The following is a 19,599-nucleotide window of genomic DNA, read 5'->3' as shown; positions in this document are numbered from 1 at the left end:
TAATTAGGTTTATTTAAGCTATTATTTTTGTAGATATAAGACTATCTATCTTTCAAACTCTCAGAATGACGCGAATTTCAGTTATTGTTTACTATGATGGAGAAATTTGGGAAGATGAAACCGGCGTTGTATTCGTATCAAATCTTTTTGTTAAAATATCCTTCAAGAGAAACATGACTCTTGAGGAGCTGATAATGAAGATTTCAAGGAAGGTTAATATTGGAAGTACTAGAAGACTGTCGTCGCTTCAGTACAGATTTCCAACATTAGTGTTTTCGTTAACTTATGCAGCATTCAAACTATCGAACGATGATGTTGTTGTAATGATGGTTGATTCTCAAAATTATTATTTAGACACCAATATAGAGATGTATGCAAAGTTTGTTGAACTGTGTGTTGTTCGTGGTATGTCATTTTGCTCCCACTATGGGCTTGCTCAATAAGCTGATCAAGTTGATAGCCCAACTATAGTAATGTGTAATGATTTTAACGCCATAATGGGAAATCCGCATTATGGTGTCATCCCTTCAAGTTCAATGGGGAAACATTCATCAGCAACTCCTTACGATTTGTACTGAGGTGGGTCCACAAAAAATTCGTATGGTTACATCACGTCCAGTTCAAGGGGAAGACATACATCTGCTAATTTCTTTGACCTAAATATGAAGATGCCATCGATATCGATATGGAAAAATGCATTAATAAACGACATATTTACCTGTAATGGCTTTGGTAAAAACAACATATTTTTGTAAGCTCGGGGGACAAGCTCAAACATGGATGAAAAGCGGTCATGTCTATCACCCTAGATTAGTTATAGATCTAAAAAAAGAATTGTTGCATCAAATGGAATGTTGTGTCACAGAGATCTCGCGACCTCTTCAGGGGATTGAAGATAACTTGTTAAGAGTTAATCTACGAGACAGATAGTGCGACTATAGGATTTTCAAGCTTTGAAGTATCCATGTTCTCATGTCATAGCATTTATCTCGCATATTCGTCAAGACTATAATCATTTTATGGATCACGTATACCTACTATCATAAGTGTTTAAGGTATATGAATTTGAGTTCCCCCATAGACAATGAGAAAGACCCTAATAAGGTTCAGAATTGACTTCCAATTGTACCAGATTTGTCTTTATTGAGGGACCATGGTCATCCAAAATCCACTCGAATTCATTGTGATATGGATATTCTAGAAACATCTAGACAAAACAAAATATGTGGGCATTGTAGAAACCCAAGACACAGTAGAAAAAATGTCCATCTCTTTTGTAATTAAGTAACCGTTGATGTTGTGCTTGATGCAGTTGTTGTTTATCAAAGAATAATTCTTGTAATTTATGTAACATCCTCAATACCGGGTTAGTGATTAAAGTGTAAGATTTTAAAATTAAATGGCCATATTAGATAAATTGAAAGGTGAAGGAATTAATTGAAATGTATTGTGTAGGATGATTTAACAAATGAAGGAGAAGGAAAGGGGAAAAAAGGTCATTGAACAAAGGAAAGAATAAAATATTATTTGGGTTATTTTATAACCCACGTGGATCATGTTTTGGGAAACAAATGTTTTGAGACATTTCTTTCATCTTCTTCTTCTTATCCCAACCGTGAAGCCTCATAGCCACGGTAAGTTGGATTTCTTTTGCTTAATTCTTAAGAGTTAAGCATGGTTTTGATTAATTAAGATGTAGGAAAGATGATGGAGAGTAAAAGGGATATATAAATTCAAAGAATAACAAGTTATGAAGGATTGAATATATTAAGCATTTAAGTGAAAATTTGAATAAGAGGGTTTAAATGAATTTGGAGGTTGAATTTGACTTGTCATCCATGAGAATAAGAAGTTATAAGAGTTAGAATTAAGTTTGGATAACATGGAAAATGCGTTAAGATTCTTAGTTCTAAGAACTTGGATGAATTATGGGAGATTATAAGGTGTTGGAATGCTAGAAATTATTTATAGTGGTTATAGTTGAGTTTGATAGCATAATAAGGGTTTTATACATGAAAATTTGGGTCAAGTATTGATGAATTTTCGGTGAAAATAGCCTATTCTGGACAGGTGCATCGGTACACAATGAATGGGTATAGATGCACTAAGACCAATTTTGAAGGTGCATCGATACACACTGGCAGGCACTGATGCATGAAAATTACGAAATTAATTTGTGTATCGATGCACCCATAGTGCATCGATACACCCCTAAGGAACAAAATGAATATTGGTTCATTAAATTGGCTTAAGTTATTAATATCAAGTTATAAGGTTTAGGCTTCTGATAATCGTCTCAAAAATTATGTAGATATCGAGCCTAAACGAGTTCCGGAACAATTGACAAATAAGATCGATCGACGAAAAGACAAAGAGATCTATGTGAGTGCATATGCATAGCATGAATATAACAGTATATTCAGTTCTAGACTTGTGATAAGCCTAGATTTAATACTTTGATACATGATTCATTTCATATTATGATACGTGACATGAAATCATATTATATGCATTATGTGAAAATGATCTAAGTGAATATGTATGAAAAGTTTATTTAAGCCATGTGATAAGGTAAGAATTTATATGTCTACGAGATATAAACTATGTGAATTGTGAAAGCCCATGTTATATAGATGAGAACTATAAGTATAGTTGGCATGCCAAGAGTAGAGGGTCTACGCGGTCCTTCGGGACAATTCTACATAGTCCTTAGGGACATATATGTATTCTGTGGAACATGTATGAGGTCTTTTGAGACACCTACTTGATCCTTGGTATATGTATATGATTCTTAAGGAATTTTTATGTGGTCCTTGTGGACAAATTTTATATGGCACTACGGTGCATTTCTACGCGGCACTTCGGTGCAAATTCTACGTGGCACTTCAGTGCAATTTATACGAGTTGTGGTGAGAGCATAGTGCACAACATTATTGTACTCGTATACCTTGGGTTCTCAGTATTGTATCATGGACCAGTGAACTTATTATATGAATTCATGATGGTTAATTTGATAAGATTACAGGTAAGATATATGGTTGTGTAATTTGCATGGATTAAATATGTGATTTTGTTACACTTCATCTCATGATGGCATTATCATTATATTTCATTGTCATTATTATTATGCCTCTCTAAGTCTATGACTTAGGGTGTAAGGGTTTTACACATAGGTACCGAAAAATAGAAATATCCAATATAAGCTCAGCATAACAATGTATCTCCACTTGAAGATCATATCAAAGTAAATTAAACAATATGTTTTATTATGTGATAAATAGGTTAGCATGTAAACAAAGTCGTTAAATTAAGTATGTATGCTTTGATCGAGTTTTGTAATGTTTTAAACGTATTTATGTAAATAACAACTTTATAGTGATGAAAGTTTAAATTTTTATGAGTTTTTATATGTTGTGCTGAAATTACTCTAGTAGTGCTTCGGTACACTGTAGAAGTGCATCGATACACATTTTAAATTTGATGTTTTTGTGCATCGGTATACTGTAGTAGTATATCGGTACAATGTAGCACTGTTCATTACTGTTCAAGGTACTATGTAAATAGTATCGAAACTATTCATACATTATAGTATTATTCATAAAAATATTTTTACCTTAAATTTGCTATAATGAAACATAATTCAACAGTATATTATCGTATTTTCTTAATATAAGTCCAAATGTTCTGTTATTTTGTCAGAATATTGTTTTAAAAAGTTAATGTGACATCTCAGACTCATATCCAGGTCGGGTATGGGTTGGGGGTGTTACATTTAATGGTATCAGAGCTATGGTTTAGCCGATTCTAGGCATAAACCAGAGTAGGCATAAACCAGAGTCTATAGTGGTTTTATAGGTGTGCATGCCATCATAAATGTGAAAACTTCTAATCTGGTGTAGTATGGAGTATGTTGTTTTGCTAATAAAATAATATGTTTACTCTTATTAGATGTTCGGACATGATAGTTCTCGAAGTGAAGCGGGAGATGATCAACCCGCAAAGAGAAGTAATTCACCTGCCCTGGCCAGGCAAGGTGAAGAACAAGCAGCTTTTGGAATGCTTTACTTGAACAAGATAATTTTTTCAGGACGTTAGACACTATCCTGACACGTTTCTAACCTCCTATGTCATCAACTCCCAGAGTAAATGTAGCAAAAGAGTTTAGAGGATTAGGAGCTCTGAATTTAAGGGAGAAGCCGAAGAAGGTCTGGTTGCAGCGGATCTTTGGCTGAATGATTTGAAAATCATTTAGATGGTTTTCACTGCTTTGAAGTGGAGAAGCTAGATGGAGTTGTTTCTTTATTAAGGGGAAAAGAGAGGATATGGTGGACGAACGTCACCATGAGAATGTCAAATGACCAGTTGAATTGGTCTCTGTTCTTGGAAGAATTTAAGCACAAGTATATTGGAGATCAGTTTATCTGAAAATAAAGTAGGAGTTTATGAACTTGAAGCAGATGAATCACTCGGTATATAAATAAGAGTGTGACTTTAATAAGCTGAGTTGATTTGCAGCTGAACTTATTCCTACAGAGAAAGATGCTTGTGAATAGTTTGTGGAGGGATTGCGCCCTAGATTGAAAGAGATGTTAATAGTATTAAACTTTTCCTCATTTCAAGAGGTGATTAATCATGCTAAAGCCCTTGAGAGAGCTCAGAATAAGAGATTTGGGGACTCAAGAGTTCAGATATCTAAGAGGATTGGTGCTTCTTCAAGCACAACACCACCAAAAAGAGGAAAAAATTTAGGATTTCGACCTCAAGTAAGATCAAAATCAATTGCATTCTTTGTTAGAGGAGCAAGTCATATGATAGCTCGGCAGACGTAATCAGTGGGATCCGATACTGGGAGAGCCACTCAAGGTCAAGCGAGACAATGTCAACATTGTGGGAATAATCATTTTGGGACATGTCGAATGGCTTCCGGAGTTTGTTTCCGATGCGGAGATGCCGGACATTTTATTTGGGATTTCCCATTAATGGTTGGTGAGCCTGCACCATCTGAAAAAAATGTTTCTGCCTTACAACGAGGACAAGGAAGAGGTAGAGGGAGGAATCAATCTGAATCCTCTGCACAACCTGAAATTCCTCAAATGCGCAGGTATACAATTTAAAGACAAGTGAAGACCGTGATGATCCTGATGTTATAGCATGTACTTTTCAGTTGTTTGATAAGTTGGTATTGGTATTGATTGATCAGGGTTCCACTTATTCTTATATTATCAGTAAATTAGTAAATGAATTAAGAATATCATTAGAAGCTACGAATAACGAGGTGATAGTAACTAATCCTTTAGGGCACAGTGTTCGGGTAAATAAGGTCTGTAAGGGATGTCCCATAAGGATTCAGTGAATTGAATTCCCTACTAATCTGATGGAACTACCCTTTGATGAGTTTGAAGTAATTTTGAGAATGAATTGGTTGTTCCGTTATTATGGAAATGTTGATTGTAGATTGAAAAAGGTAACTCTGAGAAGTCCAGAAGGATGGAGGTGAATGTGATCAGTGAAAGAACTAATTCTTTAATAAATATGATATCAGCAATGGCATCAAAGAAGTTGATGCTACAAGGATGTCAAAGTTTTCTTGCAAATGTGGTAGATACAAGAGCTAAAGAGAAAGGGTTAGAAGGGATTTCGATAGTCATATAATTCCCTAATGTTTTCCCTGTGGAGTTTTCAGGATTTCCTCCAGATAGAGAGGTATAATTTTAAATAGAAGTAATGTCGGGGACCGCTCCTATTGAAATGGCACCTTATCGTATGGCTCCAAAATAATTAAAAGAATTGAAGAAGCAATTTTAAGAGTTGCTAGAAAAGGGATTTATTCGACCAAGTGTGTCACCGTGGGGAGTTCTAGTGTTATTTGTTAAGAAGAAAGATGGTTCGATACGTCTCTACATTGACTATCGATAGCTCGATATTTTCGAAGATTGACTTACGCTCTAGATATCATCAATTGAAGATTCATGAGAAAGACATTCCAAAAATAGCCTTTAGAACGAGATGTGGAGATTTCGAGTTCATCCTAATGCCATTTGGAGTGACAAATGCACCTGTTGCTTTCATGGATCTCATAAACAGAATATTTCAACCTTACTTGGATCAGTTTTTTGTTGTATTTATTGATGATATACTGGTATACTCAAAATCTCATGAAGAGTATAGTTATCAATTGAGGATAGTCATACAAATTCTCAGAGATAAGAAACTTTATGTCAAACTGTTGAAATGTGAGTTTTAGCTAAATGAAGTAATTTTCTTGAGGCATGTGATCCTGAGATGGGATTAGGGTGGAATCTCAAAAGATTAAAGCTATAATGGGCTGGAAATTCCAAAGAATATGTTTGAAGTTCAGAGTTTCCTTAGACTTGCAGGTTATTATCGGAGATTTGTTAGGAATTTTTCGATGATAGTGTTACCTTTAACAAAGCTGATGAGAAAGAACATACTATTTGTCTGGACTTCGGAGTGCCAAGAATTTTTTGAAGCTTTAATGAAAATTTTGACAGAAGCTCTTGTATTAGTTCAACTTGAATCTTGCAAGAATTTTTTGGTATACAGTGACGCGTCCCATAATGGATTGGGATGTGTATTAATTCAAGAAGGGAAAGTGGTAGCGTATGCATCAAGACAGTTGAAACCATATGAAAAGAATTATCCAACTCATGATTTGGAAATGGATGTTGTAGTGTTCGCTCTCAAGATTTGGTGTCACTACCTATATGGAGAACGTTGTTATTTGTATACGATCATAAGAGTTTGAAGTATCTGATGACTCAAAAGAGCTTAATTTGAGGCAAAGGAGATGGGATAAGTTCTTAAAAATTATGATGTGATAATTGACTACCATCCCAGAAAGGCTAATGTGGTTGCAGATGCTTTGAGCAGGAAAACGTTTGCAGCTTTACGAGCTATGGACGCAAGATTATCTATAACTGAATACGGTGGTCTATATGCGGAGTTAAAGCTTAAACCAACATGGTTGGATCGAATTTGAGAATTATAAAGTAAAGATGAAATATGTTTGAAAAGAATAGAGCAAGTAAAGAATAAAGAGATTAAGGATTTTGAGTTAAGTTGGATGTGAATTTGTATTGTAAAGAAAGAATTGTGATACCAGACAATGAGGAATTGAAGAAAGATCTATTGACAGGCTCATTGTAGTCCGTTGACGATGCATCCGGGTGGAACCAATATGTATATGGATTTGAAGGATCGGTATTGGTAGCCAGGATAAAACGAAGCATCACTGAATTTGTGTCTAAATGTTTTGTATGTCAACAAGTCAAAGCTGAGCATCAAGTTCCGTCAGGATTGTTACAACCGCTTTCCATTCCACAATGGAAGTGGGAAAATGTGATGATGGATTTTGTTTCGGGGTTACCCTTAACTCCAAACAAAAGATATTCAATTTGGGTAATTGTTGATCGATTGACTAAGTCAGCGCATTTCCTTCCTGTTAGAACTTATTTCTCTATGGAAAAGTATGTGGAGCTGTATATTAGAAAAATTATTAGATTGCATGGAGTACATGTTTCTATAGTTTATGATCGAGACCGTCAAATCACTTCAAGATTCTGGAAATCCCTACATGGAGCGTTGGGAACTCGGCTAAACTTTAGTACCACCTTTCACCCTCAGACTGATGGACAATCGGAGAGGACTATTCAAATCTTGGAAGATATGTTGAGAGCATGCGTAATTGAGTTCAAAGGATCATGGGAGAAGTATCTATCATTGGAAGAATTCTCTTATAACAATAGTTACCAATCAGTATTAAGATGGCACCCTATGAGGCTTTATATGGAAGGAAATGTCGTACTCCATTAAACTGGTATGAGTTTAAAGACCAAGTGTTCTTGGTCTGGATTTGATTCAAGATGTGGAAGAAAAAGTTCAAGAAATTCAGAATAATCTCAAAGTGGCATTTGATCGGCAAAAGTCCTATTCTGACCTTAAAAGAAAGGAAATTGAATTTGAAGATGAGATAAAGTTTTCTTGAAAGTATCTCCCTAGAAGAAAGTATTACGGTTTAGTCAGAAATGAAAGTTAAGTCCTAGATTCATTGGGCCATATGAGGTTGTTAAACGGATAGGAATGATAGCATATCAAATATCTTTACCACTAGAAATGGAGAAAATTCATAATGTCTTCCACATGTCCATGTTACGAAAATATAGATTTGATCCCTTCCACATCGTTGCACCAGAGCAAGTAGAAGTCCAACCTGATTTAACCTATGAAGAAGAACCAGTGAGAATATTGACTTATTAAGTCAAACAATTGAGGAATAAGATTATTCCATTAGTCAAAGTATTGTGGAGGAATCACAAGATAGAAGAAGAAACGTGGGAGCGTGAAGAGGATATACGGCATCAGTACCCTCATTTGTTCGTGCAATGAAAATTCGAGGATGAAATTTCTTAAGGGGATATTTGTAACATCCTCAATATTTGGTTAGTGATTAAAGTGTAAGATTTTAAAATTAAATGACCAGATTTGAAAAGTGAAGGAATTAATTGAAATGTATTGTGTAGGATGATTTAACAAATGAAGGAGAATGAAAGGGGCAAAAAGTTCATTGAACAAAGGAAAGAATAAAATATTATTTGGGGTTATTTTATAACCCACGTGGATCATGTTTTAGGAAACAAATATTTCCAGACATTTCTTTCATCTTCTTCTTCTTCTCCCAACCGTGAAGCCTCATAGCCAAGGTAAGTTGGATTTCTTTTGGTTAATTCTTAAGAGTTAAGCATGGTTTTGATTAATTAAGATGTAGGAAAGATGATGGAGAGAAAAAGGGATTTAGAAATTCAAAGAATAGCAAGTTATGAAGGATTGAAGATACTAAGCATTTAAGTGAAAATTTGAATAAGATGGTTTAAATGAAATTGGAGGTTGAATTTAACTTGCCATCTACGAGAATAAGAAGTTATAAGAGTTAGAATTAAGTTTGGATAACATGGAAAATGAAGTAAGATTCTTAGTTCTAAGAACTTTGATGAAATATGGGAGATTATAAGGTGTTGGAATGCTAGAAATTAGTATAGTGGTTATAGTTGAGTTTGATAGCATAATAAGGGTTTTATACATGAAAATTTGGGTCAATTATTGATGAATTTTCGGTGAAAATTTGAATAAGATGGTTTAAATGAAATTGGAGGTTGAATTTGACTTGTCATCTACGAGAATAAGAAGTTATAAAAGTTAGAATTAAGTTTGGATAACATGGAAAATGCGGTAAGATTTTTAGTTCTAAGAACTTTAATGAAATATGGGAGATTATAAGGTGTTGGAATGCTATAAATTAGTTATAGTGGTTATAGTTGAGTTTGATAGCATAATAAGGGTTTTATACATGAAAATTTGGGTCAAGTATTGATGAATTTCTGGTGAAAATAGCCTATTCTAGGCAGGTGCATCGGTACACTATGAATGGGTACCGATGCACTAAGACCAACTTTGAAGGTGCATCGATACATACTGGCAGGGATCGATGCATGAAAATTACGAACTTAATTTGTGTACCGATGAAGGAACAAAATGAATATTGGTTCATTAAATTAGCTTAAGTTATTAATATCAAGTTATAAGGTTTAGGCTTCTGATAATCGTCTCAAAAATTATGTAGATATTGAGCCTAAACGAGTTCCGGAACAATTGACAAATAAGATCGATCGACGAAAAGACAAAGAGATCTATGTGAGTGCATATGCATAACATGAATATAATAGTATATTCAGTTCTAGACTTGTGATAAGTCTAGATTTAATACTTTGATACATGATTCATTTCATATTATGATACGTGACATGAAATCATATTTATATGCATTATGTGAAAATGATCTAAGTGAATATGTATGAAAAGTTTATATGAGCCATGTGATAAGGTAAGAATTTATATGTCTATGAGATATAAACTATGTGAATTGTGAAAGCCCATGTTATATAGATGAGAACTATAAGTATAGTTGGCATACCAAGAGTAGAGGGTCTACGTGGTCCTTCGGGATAATTATACATGGTCCTTAGGGACATATATGTATTCTTTAGAACATGTATGAGGTCTTTTGAGACACCTACTTGATCCTTGGTATATGTATATGATTCTTAAGGAATTTCTATGTGGTCTTTGTGGACAAATTTTATATGGCACTACGGTGTATTTCTACGCGGCACTTCGGTGCAAATTCTACGTGGCACTTCAGTGCAATTTATACGAGTTGTGGTGACAACATAGTGCACAACCTCATTGTACTCGTATACCTTGGGTTCTCAGTATTGTATCATAAGCCAGTGAACTTATTATATGAATTCATGATGGTTAATTTGATAAGATTACAGGTAAGATATATAGTTGTGTAATTTGCATGGATTAGATATGTGATTTTGTTACACTTCATCTCATGATGGCATTATCATTATATTTCATTTTCATTATTATTATGCCTCTCTAAGTCTATGACTTAGGGTGTAAGCGTTTTTCAAATAGGTACCGAAAAACAAAAAGATCCAATATAAGCTCAGCAGAACAATGTATTTCCACTTGAAGATCATATCAAAGTAAGTTAAACAATATGTTTTATTATGTGATAAATAGGTTAGCATGTAAACAAAGTCGTTAAATTAAGTATGTATGCTCTGATCGAGTTTTGTAATGTTTTAAACGTATTTATGTAAATAACAACTTTATAGTGATGAAAGTTTAATTTTTTATGAGTTTTTATATGTTGTGCTGAAATTATTGTAGCAGTGCATCAGTACACTGTAGCAGTGCATCGATACACATTTTAAATTTGATGTTTTTATGCATCGGTATACTATAGAAGTGCATCGGTACACTGTAACACTGTTTATTACTGTTCACGATACTATGTCATAGTATCAACACTATTCATACAGCTTAGTACTATTCATAAAAACATTTTTACCTTAAATTTGTTATAATGAAACATAATTCAACAGCATATTATCATATTTTCTTAATATAAGTCCAAATGTTCTGTTATTTTGTAAGAATATTGTTTTAAAAAGTCAATGTGACATCTCGGACTCATATCCAGGTCGGGTACGGGTTGGGGGTGTTACAATTTAATTCACATTTACTTTAAGTTAATTTCATTTGATCATCATCGATTATTTAAACAAGAAAATGATAAAAGAAAGGGATTAAAATTCAGTAAATAATAAACTTATTCGCTTCAATTAACAAAATAAAAATAAATAATTATGTATTAAATGATAAATAATTAAAAAATTACAATTATTTGTCCAAAAAAATTTAATACAAATATAATGAAATGTACAAATCTATCGATGTCTGCGTCTTGAATGTGTTCCGTAGGGCGGTGGTTGTCTGTCTCGAGGAAGTTTTCTTCATATAACTTGTTCTGACTTGTCACTCTCATCATCATCATCACCATCACCATCATCATCATCATTGTCGTCGTCGTCATCAGGAGCCTGGTGAGGAACTGATGATGATGTAACACCTTCATAGAATAAAGACCTTAGAGGTGTATGACTGAATATCCCACCACTCATAGAAAACTGAGAAAAGACAACATCGATGAGTGAGAAAACTGTACAGGAGGTGTTTGTGCGGCGACCATTAGTGGTGATGTTGGACCCACCAAGTAACTAGCATATGAACCCCAAGTTGGATATATAAACATAGAACCATAATATCCTCCAGGAGGGGTCATATAACTCTACGGCGGTGGTGGCATCTGGTATGGGAATGGCAGTGACAGCATCTGATATCACTACAAAGCCATATGAACTGGTTGCGGGGTGTACATTGTTGCAGACGGTGGCTGATGTGAAGGTTTCAGTGCTGCAATTAAGGACGAACCGGAAGCACCTGCTCTCCGTCTACAAGTCGTGGACGTCTCTATCGACATCAATGAATGCTCCCTCCTCGTGCTTCCTCGTAAATTAGAAATGATTTCTCGTTCATGTTGAACCACTCATAATAATCATCTGCAACCGTCAAATGATCCACATAAATGGGTTCTCTACGGGGAATACGTTGACATCGATCCTCCCATATCATGACCCACTCATAATGCTTTAGCAGCTAGTCCACATCTTTTTTTACCACGTCGATCGGTATTATTCAATTCATCGAGATTTTGAGGTAATTCCAGAATTGATTGTACAAAACCAAATTGTTGGAGCACGCGATCAGTGGGGTTCCACTTGACAATCACATAACATATCAGAGGGACCACCGCCATCCAAACATCTAATGGGCCTCTTAAGTCGTGTGGGATGTAAATCCTCATATCATTAGCACAATAAGGAGCACATTCAAACTAAAACAAATATATATAATTCTTATCAAAATAATAATCTAATTATATAACGATAATTAAAAATAGATTTTGTTATTTAAATAGATACATTTGTGTCGTCCTTCTGATCAATTGGTAGCCTAATTGATTATAATTCATCAGGTAAATCCCAATGATCTTTTTTTGTAGTAGACCACCTATTCAATGAAATAATTTTTATTATATACTAGATAAAATGATTAATATACGAAATTAGTATTGTAATTACCTCAATAATAGCGGGAATACAAACGAGTTCTTCACAACCGGACATAAAAAGGGCATGCGATACCACGCCCAAGACTGCAACAGAAGGAGACATCCGTCGATAGCATTTTTCCTATAGTCAGTAGCTTGACATATTTCCCAATACAGGAATGCCAAAACTGCCAAACCCCAACTCAGTGTTTCAGCCAGATAAAAATCGGCGAGATGCCGAAACCACATACAGTGAACTTGGTTGCGCGATTTGTCCAGCATCAGGAGCCCTCCTATCAGCTGTAGTATGCATGCCCATGCATATATTTTTTACATGCTCCTCCAAGGCATCGCTACTCAAATGCTTGAAATTTGCATCCAACCAATTTAACGGAATTCGACCACCGTTAAAATTTGGCGAGACACCTCCTAGATATTCCTTTCACAATGAATTCCAGTTACCGTGCGACACCCCTGAAAGAACATCTTCATCTACCGGAAGCCCCAAGTGCATGGAAACATTCTCCAACGTAATCATGCACTCTTCGCATGGAAGATGGAATGTGTATGTCTCCGGTCTCCACTGCTCGACTAATTTAGAAATCAGGTTGGATTCTACGTTGCAATGCCCTTCATATCTAGCTACGTAATTGAATCTAGCTTCGACTAAATACAACCAGACACGGGTTGGTATCTCTAACTTAAGATATAAAGATATCTAATATATGATCTCTCTAATAATTTAATAAATATTACAAAAATTAATATATAAACTAATAATAAAAAATTAAAAAAATAAAGTATTATCAATAATTAAAATAAAATTAAAAAATATACAGGTATCAACAAAATGCCTCGAGATATGACTTCCATCTAAACGAAGCAGATCACCTTTCATTTTATAACTGCAAAAAAATAATTAATATAAAATATTTTAATAAAATACTAAAATATTAATTAGTATAATATAGTATAATATGTTACCTTTTAAATAGAATTTAATAGGGTTTGAGTTTTAAGAGAGTTTGATTTTTGATATGGTTTAAGAGGATTTGAGAGTTTTTTAGAGCATTTAGTGTGGTTGAAATAGTAAAGGGGTATTTATAGGTTTTGGGATGTGGTTTGGATAGATGTGTATCACTAATTGGAAGAGTGTGAACGGTTTAAAATTAAATAAAAGGTGCGGATGGTGATTCGCGTCTTTCTGACGCACGTGTTAGACTTACAAAGTGAATGATGATTCGCGTCTTACGTGATGTGACGTCAATACGGTAATCCGTGCCTTTCTATTAAGAATGTTATATCGATAAAATTTTATCAACGGATGTCTTAAACGTAAATAAAAAATGACAGGGTATTTTTTATAAATACGCCAAGATTATGCAACTGAAAGTCTGAAACTAAAGAAACGACTCTACTGTCTTTAGAGTTTGAGAATTTCATCTATAAATAAACTTATAGTTTTAATGACATCAGAAAGATTGGTCTAGCCCCCGTAAGCCATGATCCCAGTTTTGTCAAAGAATGATTGATCCACGTGGGCAGTTGAGTCCCTTACAAGAGATGGTCATGGAACCAATATATTGACAGCTGCAATAATGTAGCATGTAGTGAAAAGAAAGGTCAGGAATCCATCAATCTATGGAAATACTGAAATAGTAGGTGTATCGTGTTTAGAGTTAGTGTTGTTGAGCTGAAATTGGCAGTTAAAGTTGCTATCAAATAATAAAGGTTGGTCGAAAACCGTCCACTAGAATAAGAAAGGGGAGTAAAAAGATATGTAGTAAAACGATAACTTTTTTTTGACATTTTGGGTTTGCGTTGGGATTCAATAATATAATTAATAGTTTTGTCTGTCACATTCCATGTCAAAAACAGTAAAAAATAACGAAAGTCTAGTACTTTTCAGGTCACCTTCTTCAATCTAAGAAGTTTATTGTTGTTGTTTTTTTTTACTTTAATTTGCCCCCACCCTACCTGTTAATGGATCCCAAGGACTCCAAGCAGACTCCAGCTCAAGTATCCAGCTTCTTAAGCATGCCAGTGCCACCACCGCAACAAACCATGGGAGAGAACAAGGCAGCTGAAAGCAAGGGTCCCCAGACTGTTGCAGATAAAGGAGGGAAGAAACACCAGTTGGGTCCTAAGAAAAGTTCTACTTCTAACAAAGACAGGCATACCAAAGTTGAAGGAAGAGGTAGGAGAATAAGGATTCCTGCTTTATGTGCAGCTAGAATCTTTCAGTTGACTAGGGAATTGGGTCACAAATCCGATGGGGAAACCATACAGTGGCTGTTACAACAAGCCGAACCTTCAATAATAGCCGCCACGGGGAGCGGAACCATACCTGCATCGGCCTCGGCAGCAGCTGGAGGCTCAGTTTCGCATCAAGTGGCCTCTCTATCTGCAGGGTTGCACCAAAAGATGGAAGATTTAGGGGGGTCTGGGAGCAGTTGGACCAGTTGGGCAATGGGGAGACCCCATCAAGTAGCAACAGGTTTATGGCCCTCAGTCAGTTGTTATGGGTTTCAGTCATCATCTGGTACATCTACAACAAATTTAGGCACTGAAAGCTCGAATTATTTGCAAAAGATTGGGTTTCCCGGTTTTGAATTGCCAACTACTAATATTGGTCAGATGAGCTTCACCTCTATCTTGGGAGCGGCTAACCAGCAGTTCCCTGGTTTGGAACTTGGGTTGTCTCAAGATGGTCACATCGGGGTTCTAAATCATCAAGCTTTAAGCCAAATTTATCAGCAGATGGGGCAGGCTAGGGTGCTCCAGCACCAGCAACAACCCACTTCTAAGGATGATTCTCAGGGATCGGGACAGTAAAGTTACAAATAGTACCATTCCTGAGAGTGGATGGCTTTCTTTTTTGTAATGTTCCAGTATTGTATAATGGGGGAAAAAGGGAAAATAGTGAGAAAAGATGGATACTTTGGTTCTCAGAATTCTACAGGGACTGAATCGATTTTGTTTTTGCCCCCTTCTTTCTGCACCTCGTATCTTAAATTCATTATAGAGGTGGTTTCCTTGATTCAGATTCTTTCCATTTATTGAACTTGCATCATCCAACGTTTTCTAAAAAAATTATTAATGGTCTTGCGCTTTGTTCTTTTTGATGTGGAATGTGCAGGTGGGAGCTCTGCACAGCTTAGTAGCTTGGTTTTGGGCTTAACTTGTTTGATTCAGAGGTTTGTTGATTATGTTGTAATGAAAATTTCATTTGTTTTCTTCTTCGCTAGGTCTCGATGGAATGGCAATCACTTTGTTTGTGAAAATTAAACATAGAAATTTAGTCATACATGTCCAGTTTCATCTCGGATCAAGTAAGAATCATTTATTGTTTCTCTAAAAGAATATGGTTGAACATAAATGGCCAATCTGGCTGCCCCAGCCATTCATGTTTCCTGCTATCTGAACCTCATTTTTCTATCTTTATTATTCCTAAATTTTCACACCAGAACTACTTTTCTTGCATGGAATTTGCACCCACCCAGTGCTTGCAGAAAGGGTATACTTCACTTACCATGAATATGACATCCGATGTATCATTAATTTGCTTATCTTTTTTCTCTCTCTGATGTTGATCAAGATGATTTAGTACCAAACTTGCGTTGGCAAATGCGGGAGCTCTTTTCGAAATCATTTTATGTTTACTTGACAGAGTTGCTACTATGAACTTGTTTCAGGAATCATCAAACTGTCATAATTTGATTTTTGTAGCTGTAATTTTTCTTTAGCCTTGATGAAAGGCTTGGACTCATCATACATGTGTTGGCAATGTCCCAATAGCCATGCTTCTGCTTTCTTTAAGCATTCATGGAACGAGTACTGAGATTAAGAATTTAAAACAGTGAGGTTAAGGAAATGGTGGAAAAGTAAGATGTCCTAACAAGTCTGTTGAAGAATCGGGAAAAATAAACGAAAGAACACAAGAATTTTAACGAGGTTCGGCAATGTATTTACGTTCTCGGTGCCTAGGCGGCGCTAAAAATTTTATTCAATGTCTCATAGGTTTAGGTTACATCTCTATTTATAATAGAAAACTTTAGTACATAATTACAAAATTAATCCTGTACCATATCGCGGGGACTACGCCCCGCACCTCCAACCCACATAATCGTAACTTCTTTACAAGACTTTATTTGTAAAGATAGTTAATGTTCGCTTCGCTCACTCCGCTTCATCCTCTTTACTGGTATATTTATGAGTCCATACCTATCAAAGTCGCATAAAGAAATCAAATGAGCATACCCGTTTTAGGCTCAACTCGATGACAATTTGTACATACTGATAGATATTGATTTGTTCTTTCATGGGTTCGAATAATTCGTGGATTGAGATGTTAAAATTACTAGTTGTTGCAGATATGAAAAGATATCATAGGATTACAGATTTTGATATCTAAGTTTGAATTATAAAGATGGATGACATGTTTGCTTTTAAGAGGATTCGTATCTTGGTCATATAACTTTTGACGGATTCAAAATTAGATTTATGTAAATTCAAATATTTAATATATCATTTATAATTTGGATTAGAATTTTTAAAAATTCAGATAATTGAAGAATAATATTTAATTTACATTCAATGATAATGCTCAAATAATTTATAGAAGAAAAATGGGTTCAGAATTTTAAATAGATTTATATATTTAGATAAAAATTATAGATATCCAACCCGCTATCATCCTTACCTCTGATGATTCAAATATCGCTTTAATTCATATTGCATCTCAGCGTGTTTTTATTGTTCCATTTAGGGTGTTTATACCACAATATAATCACATGAAACATAATTAATTTTTATTTCTCCTCTAAAAATTTGATGAATCTAATTGAATATCAAATTAAACTCGATTCAATGAGACTTATAAATCAAAATAGATAAGGAAACATGTCAATTCTGTATTGCGAGAAATGAAAGAAGGAAATAAAATTTTCTAATTAGACTCGATCGGTATACGAACCCACATAACTGATTAATTAGACTCGAGGGATATACGGACCCAACTAATTGAGTAATTAGAATCGTTGGATCAAATTTAGGCCTAATTGAGTGTTAGTTGGATTAAAATAGTCATAAAAATGAGATTTTTTTAGTAGAGGGTAAATAAACGAGGACCTATTGTGTAATTATACCCTTAAGGAATTTAAAGGTTGAATTCTCATTAATTTTGTGAGGTCAACCGGCCAAGAGAAAAGAAGAAAGTTGCACCCTATTTGTCTTATGCTTATTTTCCTTCTAGTTTTTATTCAACTATTCTCTCTTCTCAAACTTTGCATGGAAACACTGAAGGTAACATCTTTCTTGACCTAAGGATTCATCTGAGTTTAGAGAAGTGCAAGAGGTTGGAGAGCATTATAGATCTAAGGGGAAGAAGCAATTTGGTGAAAGCTAAACAACGAGCTTCATTTTGTGCTTCAAACAGTAAGGCATATTGAGGTTTTTAAGTACTTATAATCATATTTTGGATTTAATGTGTCAATTATGTGTTAACATGTGTTATTAAGGTGCTAAATGATACTAAGTAACCCTCGTAAAGTTTAGAAATGAAGTATGACTTAAACTAGAGTGTTTAAGGAAATTTAGAGTGATTCTTGAGCTTAAAAGTGACAATTTTTTGTTTTTAGTATCGATACCTTGAATATGTAAATAAATCTGGCAAAAATGACCTAGACCATTGATATTGTGCATGTTAGTATTGATACTACGTATTTATTTAAATTTGAGGTTAAAATTGGTACCAATACTCAGAGTGACTATCGATATCTAAGAGGTGAATATCAATACTCATATAAGATACCGATACCCACATGAATTATGAAAGTTTGAACTTAAATCTGTACTAGTACTCAAGGTGAGTATCGATATCTTCTGCTTGGTATCGATACTCCCTACTTCAAAAGTCAAAGTTTGACTTCCAATTCGAATAGGAGAACCAAAGTACGGTCCAGGAAGAATAAGCGAGCTAATTGAGCTATTTTGAATTAAGATACTCGTAAGGGTGAGAAATTATGAACATACCCCTAAGTACGAAGAAAAGTGAGTAAGAAATGACAATTCTTAAGTCATAAGCTTGTGTCTTGTTTAATCGTTCTAAAGATGTGAATAAGACATAATTTGAAGTGAGAAAAAGTTTCCCCACTCGATCATTGCGAACTAATACTTGTGATATAAACTCTCTGTGTGGTTAATGTGGTAAATACGATTGTGAGCCTTTCAAGCCTAATTATGTGTCGTATTGTTTATGGATGCTTAGTCCGATGGTATGAAAAATTGGATAATCTCATCTCGGGCTTTTATGGAAATTATTACCGAGGCTATATGAAATCGATCTTCCACCACCTTGTATGATATTAAGCGAGGCCGAGTGGCCACATGTACTCATGTGACGAGAATGAAGTGGAGATGCTTTAGTAACTTTGTTAAGACTAAAGAGGTGTGTTATATGATAAGGACATGCATAATCATCGCTCAATAAAGTAAACATTGAGATTTTACATAGAAAACCCTTTCGGGAAAAACCCGAACAAAAGAGAAGAAAATTAACTAATGTCAAGAGATTGCTGCGAAGACATGGATGATGTTATCGTTGAAAACTTATTGAGTCAGGAATTTGATATGAAAGATTTAGGTGCTGCAAAGAAATTCTTGGAATGGAAATTTGCAGGGACAGAGACTCAAGGAAACTGCGGCTATCTCAACGGGGTTATGTTGAGAAAATGCTAGAAAGGTTGCGATGAGCAGCGCGAAACCAGTTAGCACTCCATTGGCGAATCACTTTAAGCTCTCATCAGAATAGTGCCCTAAGACAGATAAGGAAGCTGAAAATATGGCAAAGGTTCCGTATTCTAATGCTGTTGGCTGCTTGATGTATGCGATGGTATGTACTCGTCCTGATTTAGCTCATGCTGTTAGTCAAGTTTGTAAGTACAATGTCTAAACTGGTAAGCAACATTGGGATGCAGTCAAGTGGATCTTTCGGTACTTAAAGGTACTGTGGGGACATGGAATTGTTTTTGGGAGTCAGCGGGATAATCCTTTGGTTG

At 35.0% G+C, this 19,599-nt stretch overlaps 1 protein-coding gene across 1 annotated transcript; it reads left to right on the top strand.

Moving 5' to 3' along the window:
• Positions 1-14,481: 14,481 nt before the first annotated feature.
• LOC120172030 (transcription factor TCP20-like) lies at positions 14,482-15,446 on the top strand. The gene has a single exon (XM_039179606.1). The coding sequence runs from the start codon at positions 14,525-14,527 to the stop codon at positions 15,374-15,376; it is 852 nt and encodes a 283-aa protein (XP_039035537.1). The 5' UTR covers positions 14,482-14,524; the 3' UTR covers positions 15,377-15,446.
• The last annotated feature ends 4,153 nt before the right edge of the window (positions 15,447-19,599 follow it).

The sequence above is a fragment of the Hibiscus syriacus genome, unplaced genomic scaffold (assembly GCF_006381635.1).
Source record: "Hibiscus syriacus cultivar Baekdansim isolate YM2019G1 unplaced genomic scaffold, ASM638163v2 tig00111841_pilon, whole genome shotgun sequence".
In the NCBI taxonomy this organism is placed as follows: Eukaryota; Viridiplantae; Streptophyta; class Magnoliopsida; order Malvales; family Malvaceae; genus Hibiscus; species Hibiscus syriacus.
This window is presented reverse-complemented; position numbering and strand designations above follow the sequence as displayed.

Excerpts from the sequence above, each read along its gene's own strand:
- LOC120172030 (XM_039179606.1), top strand. The coding sequence starts at position 14,525 with ATGGATCCCAAGGACTCCAAGCAGACTCCAGCTCAAGTATCCAGCTTC.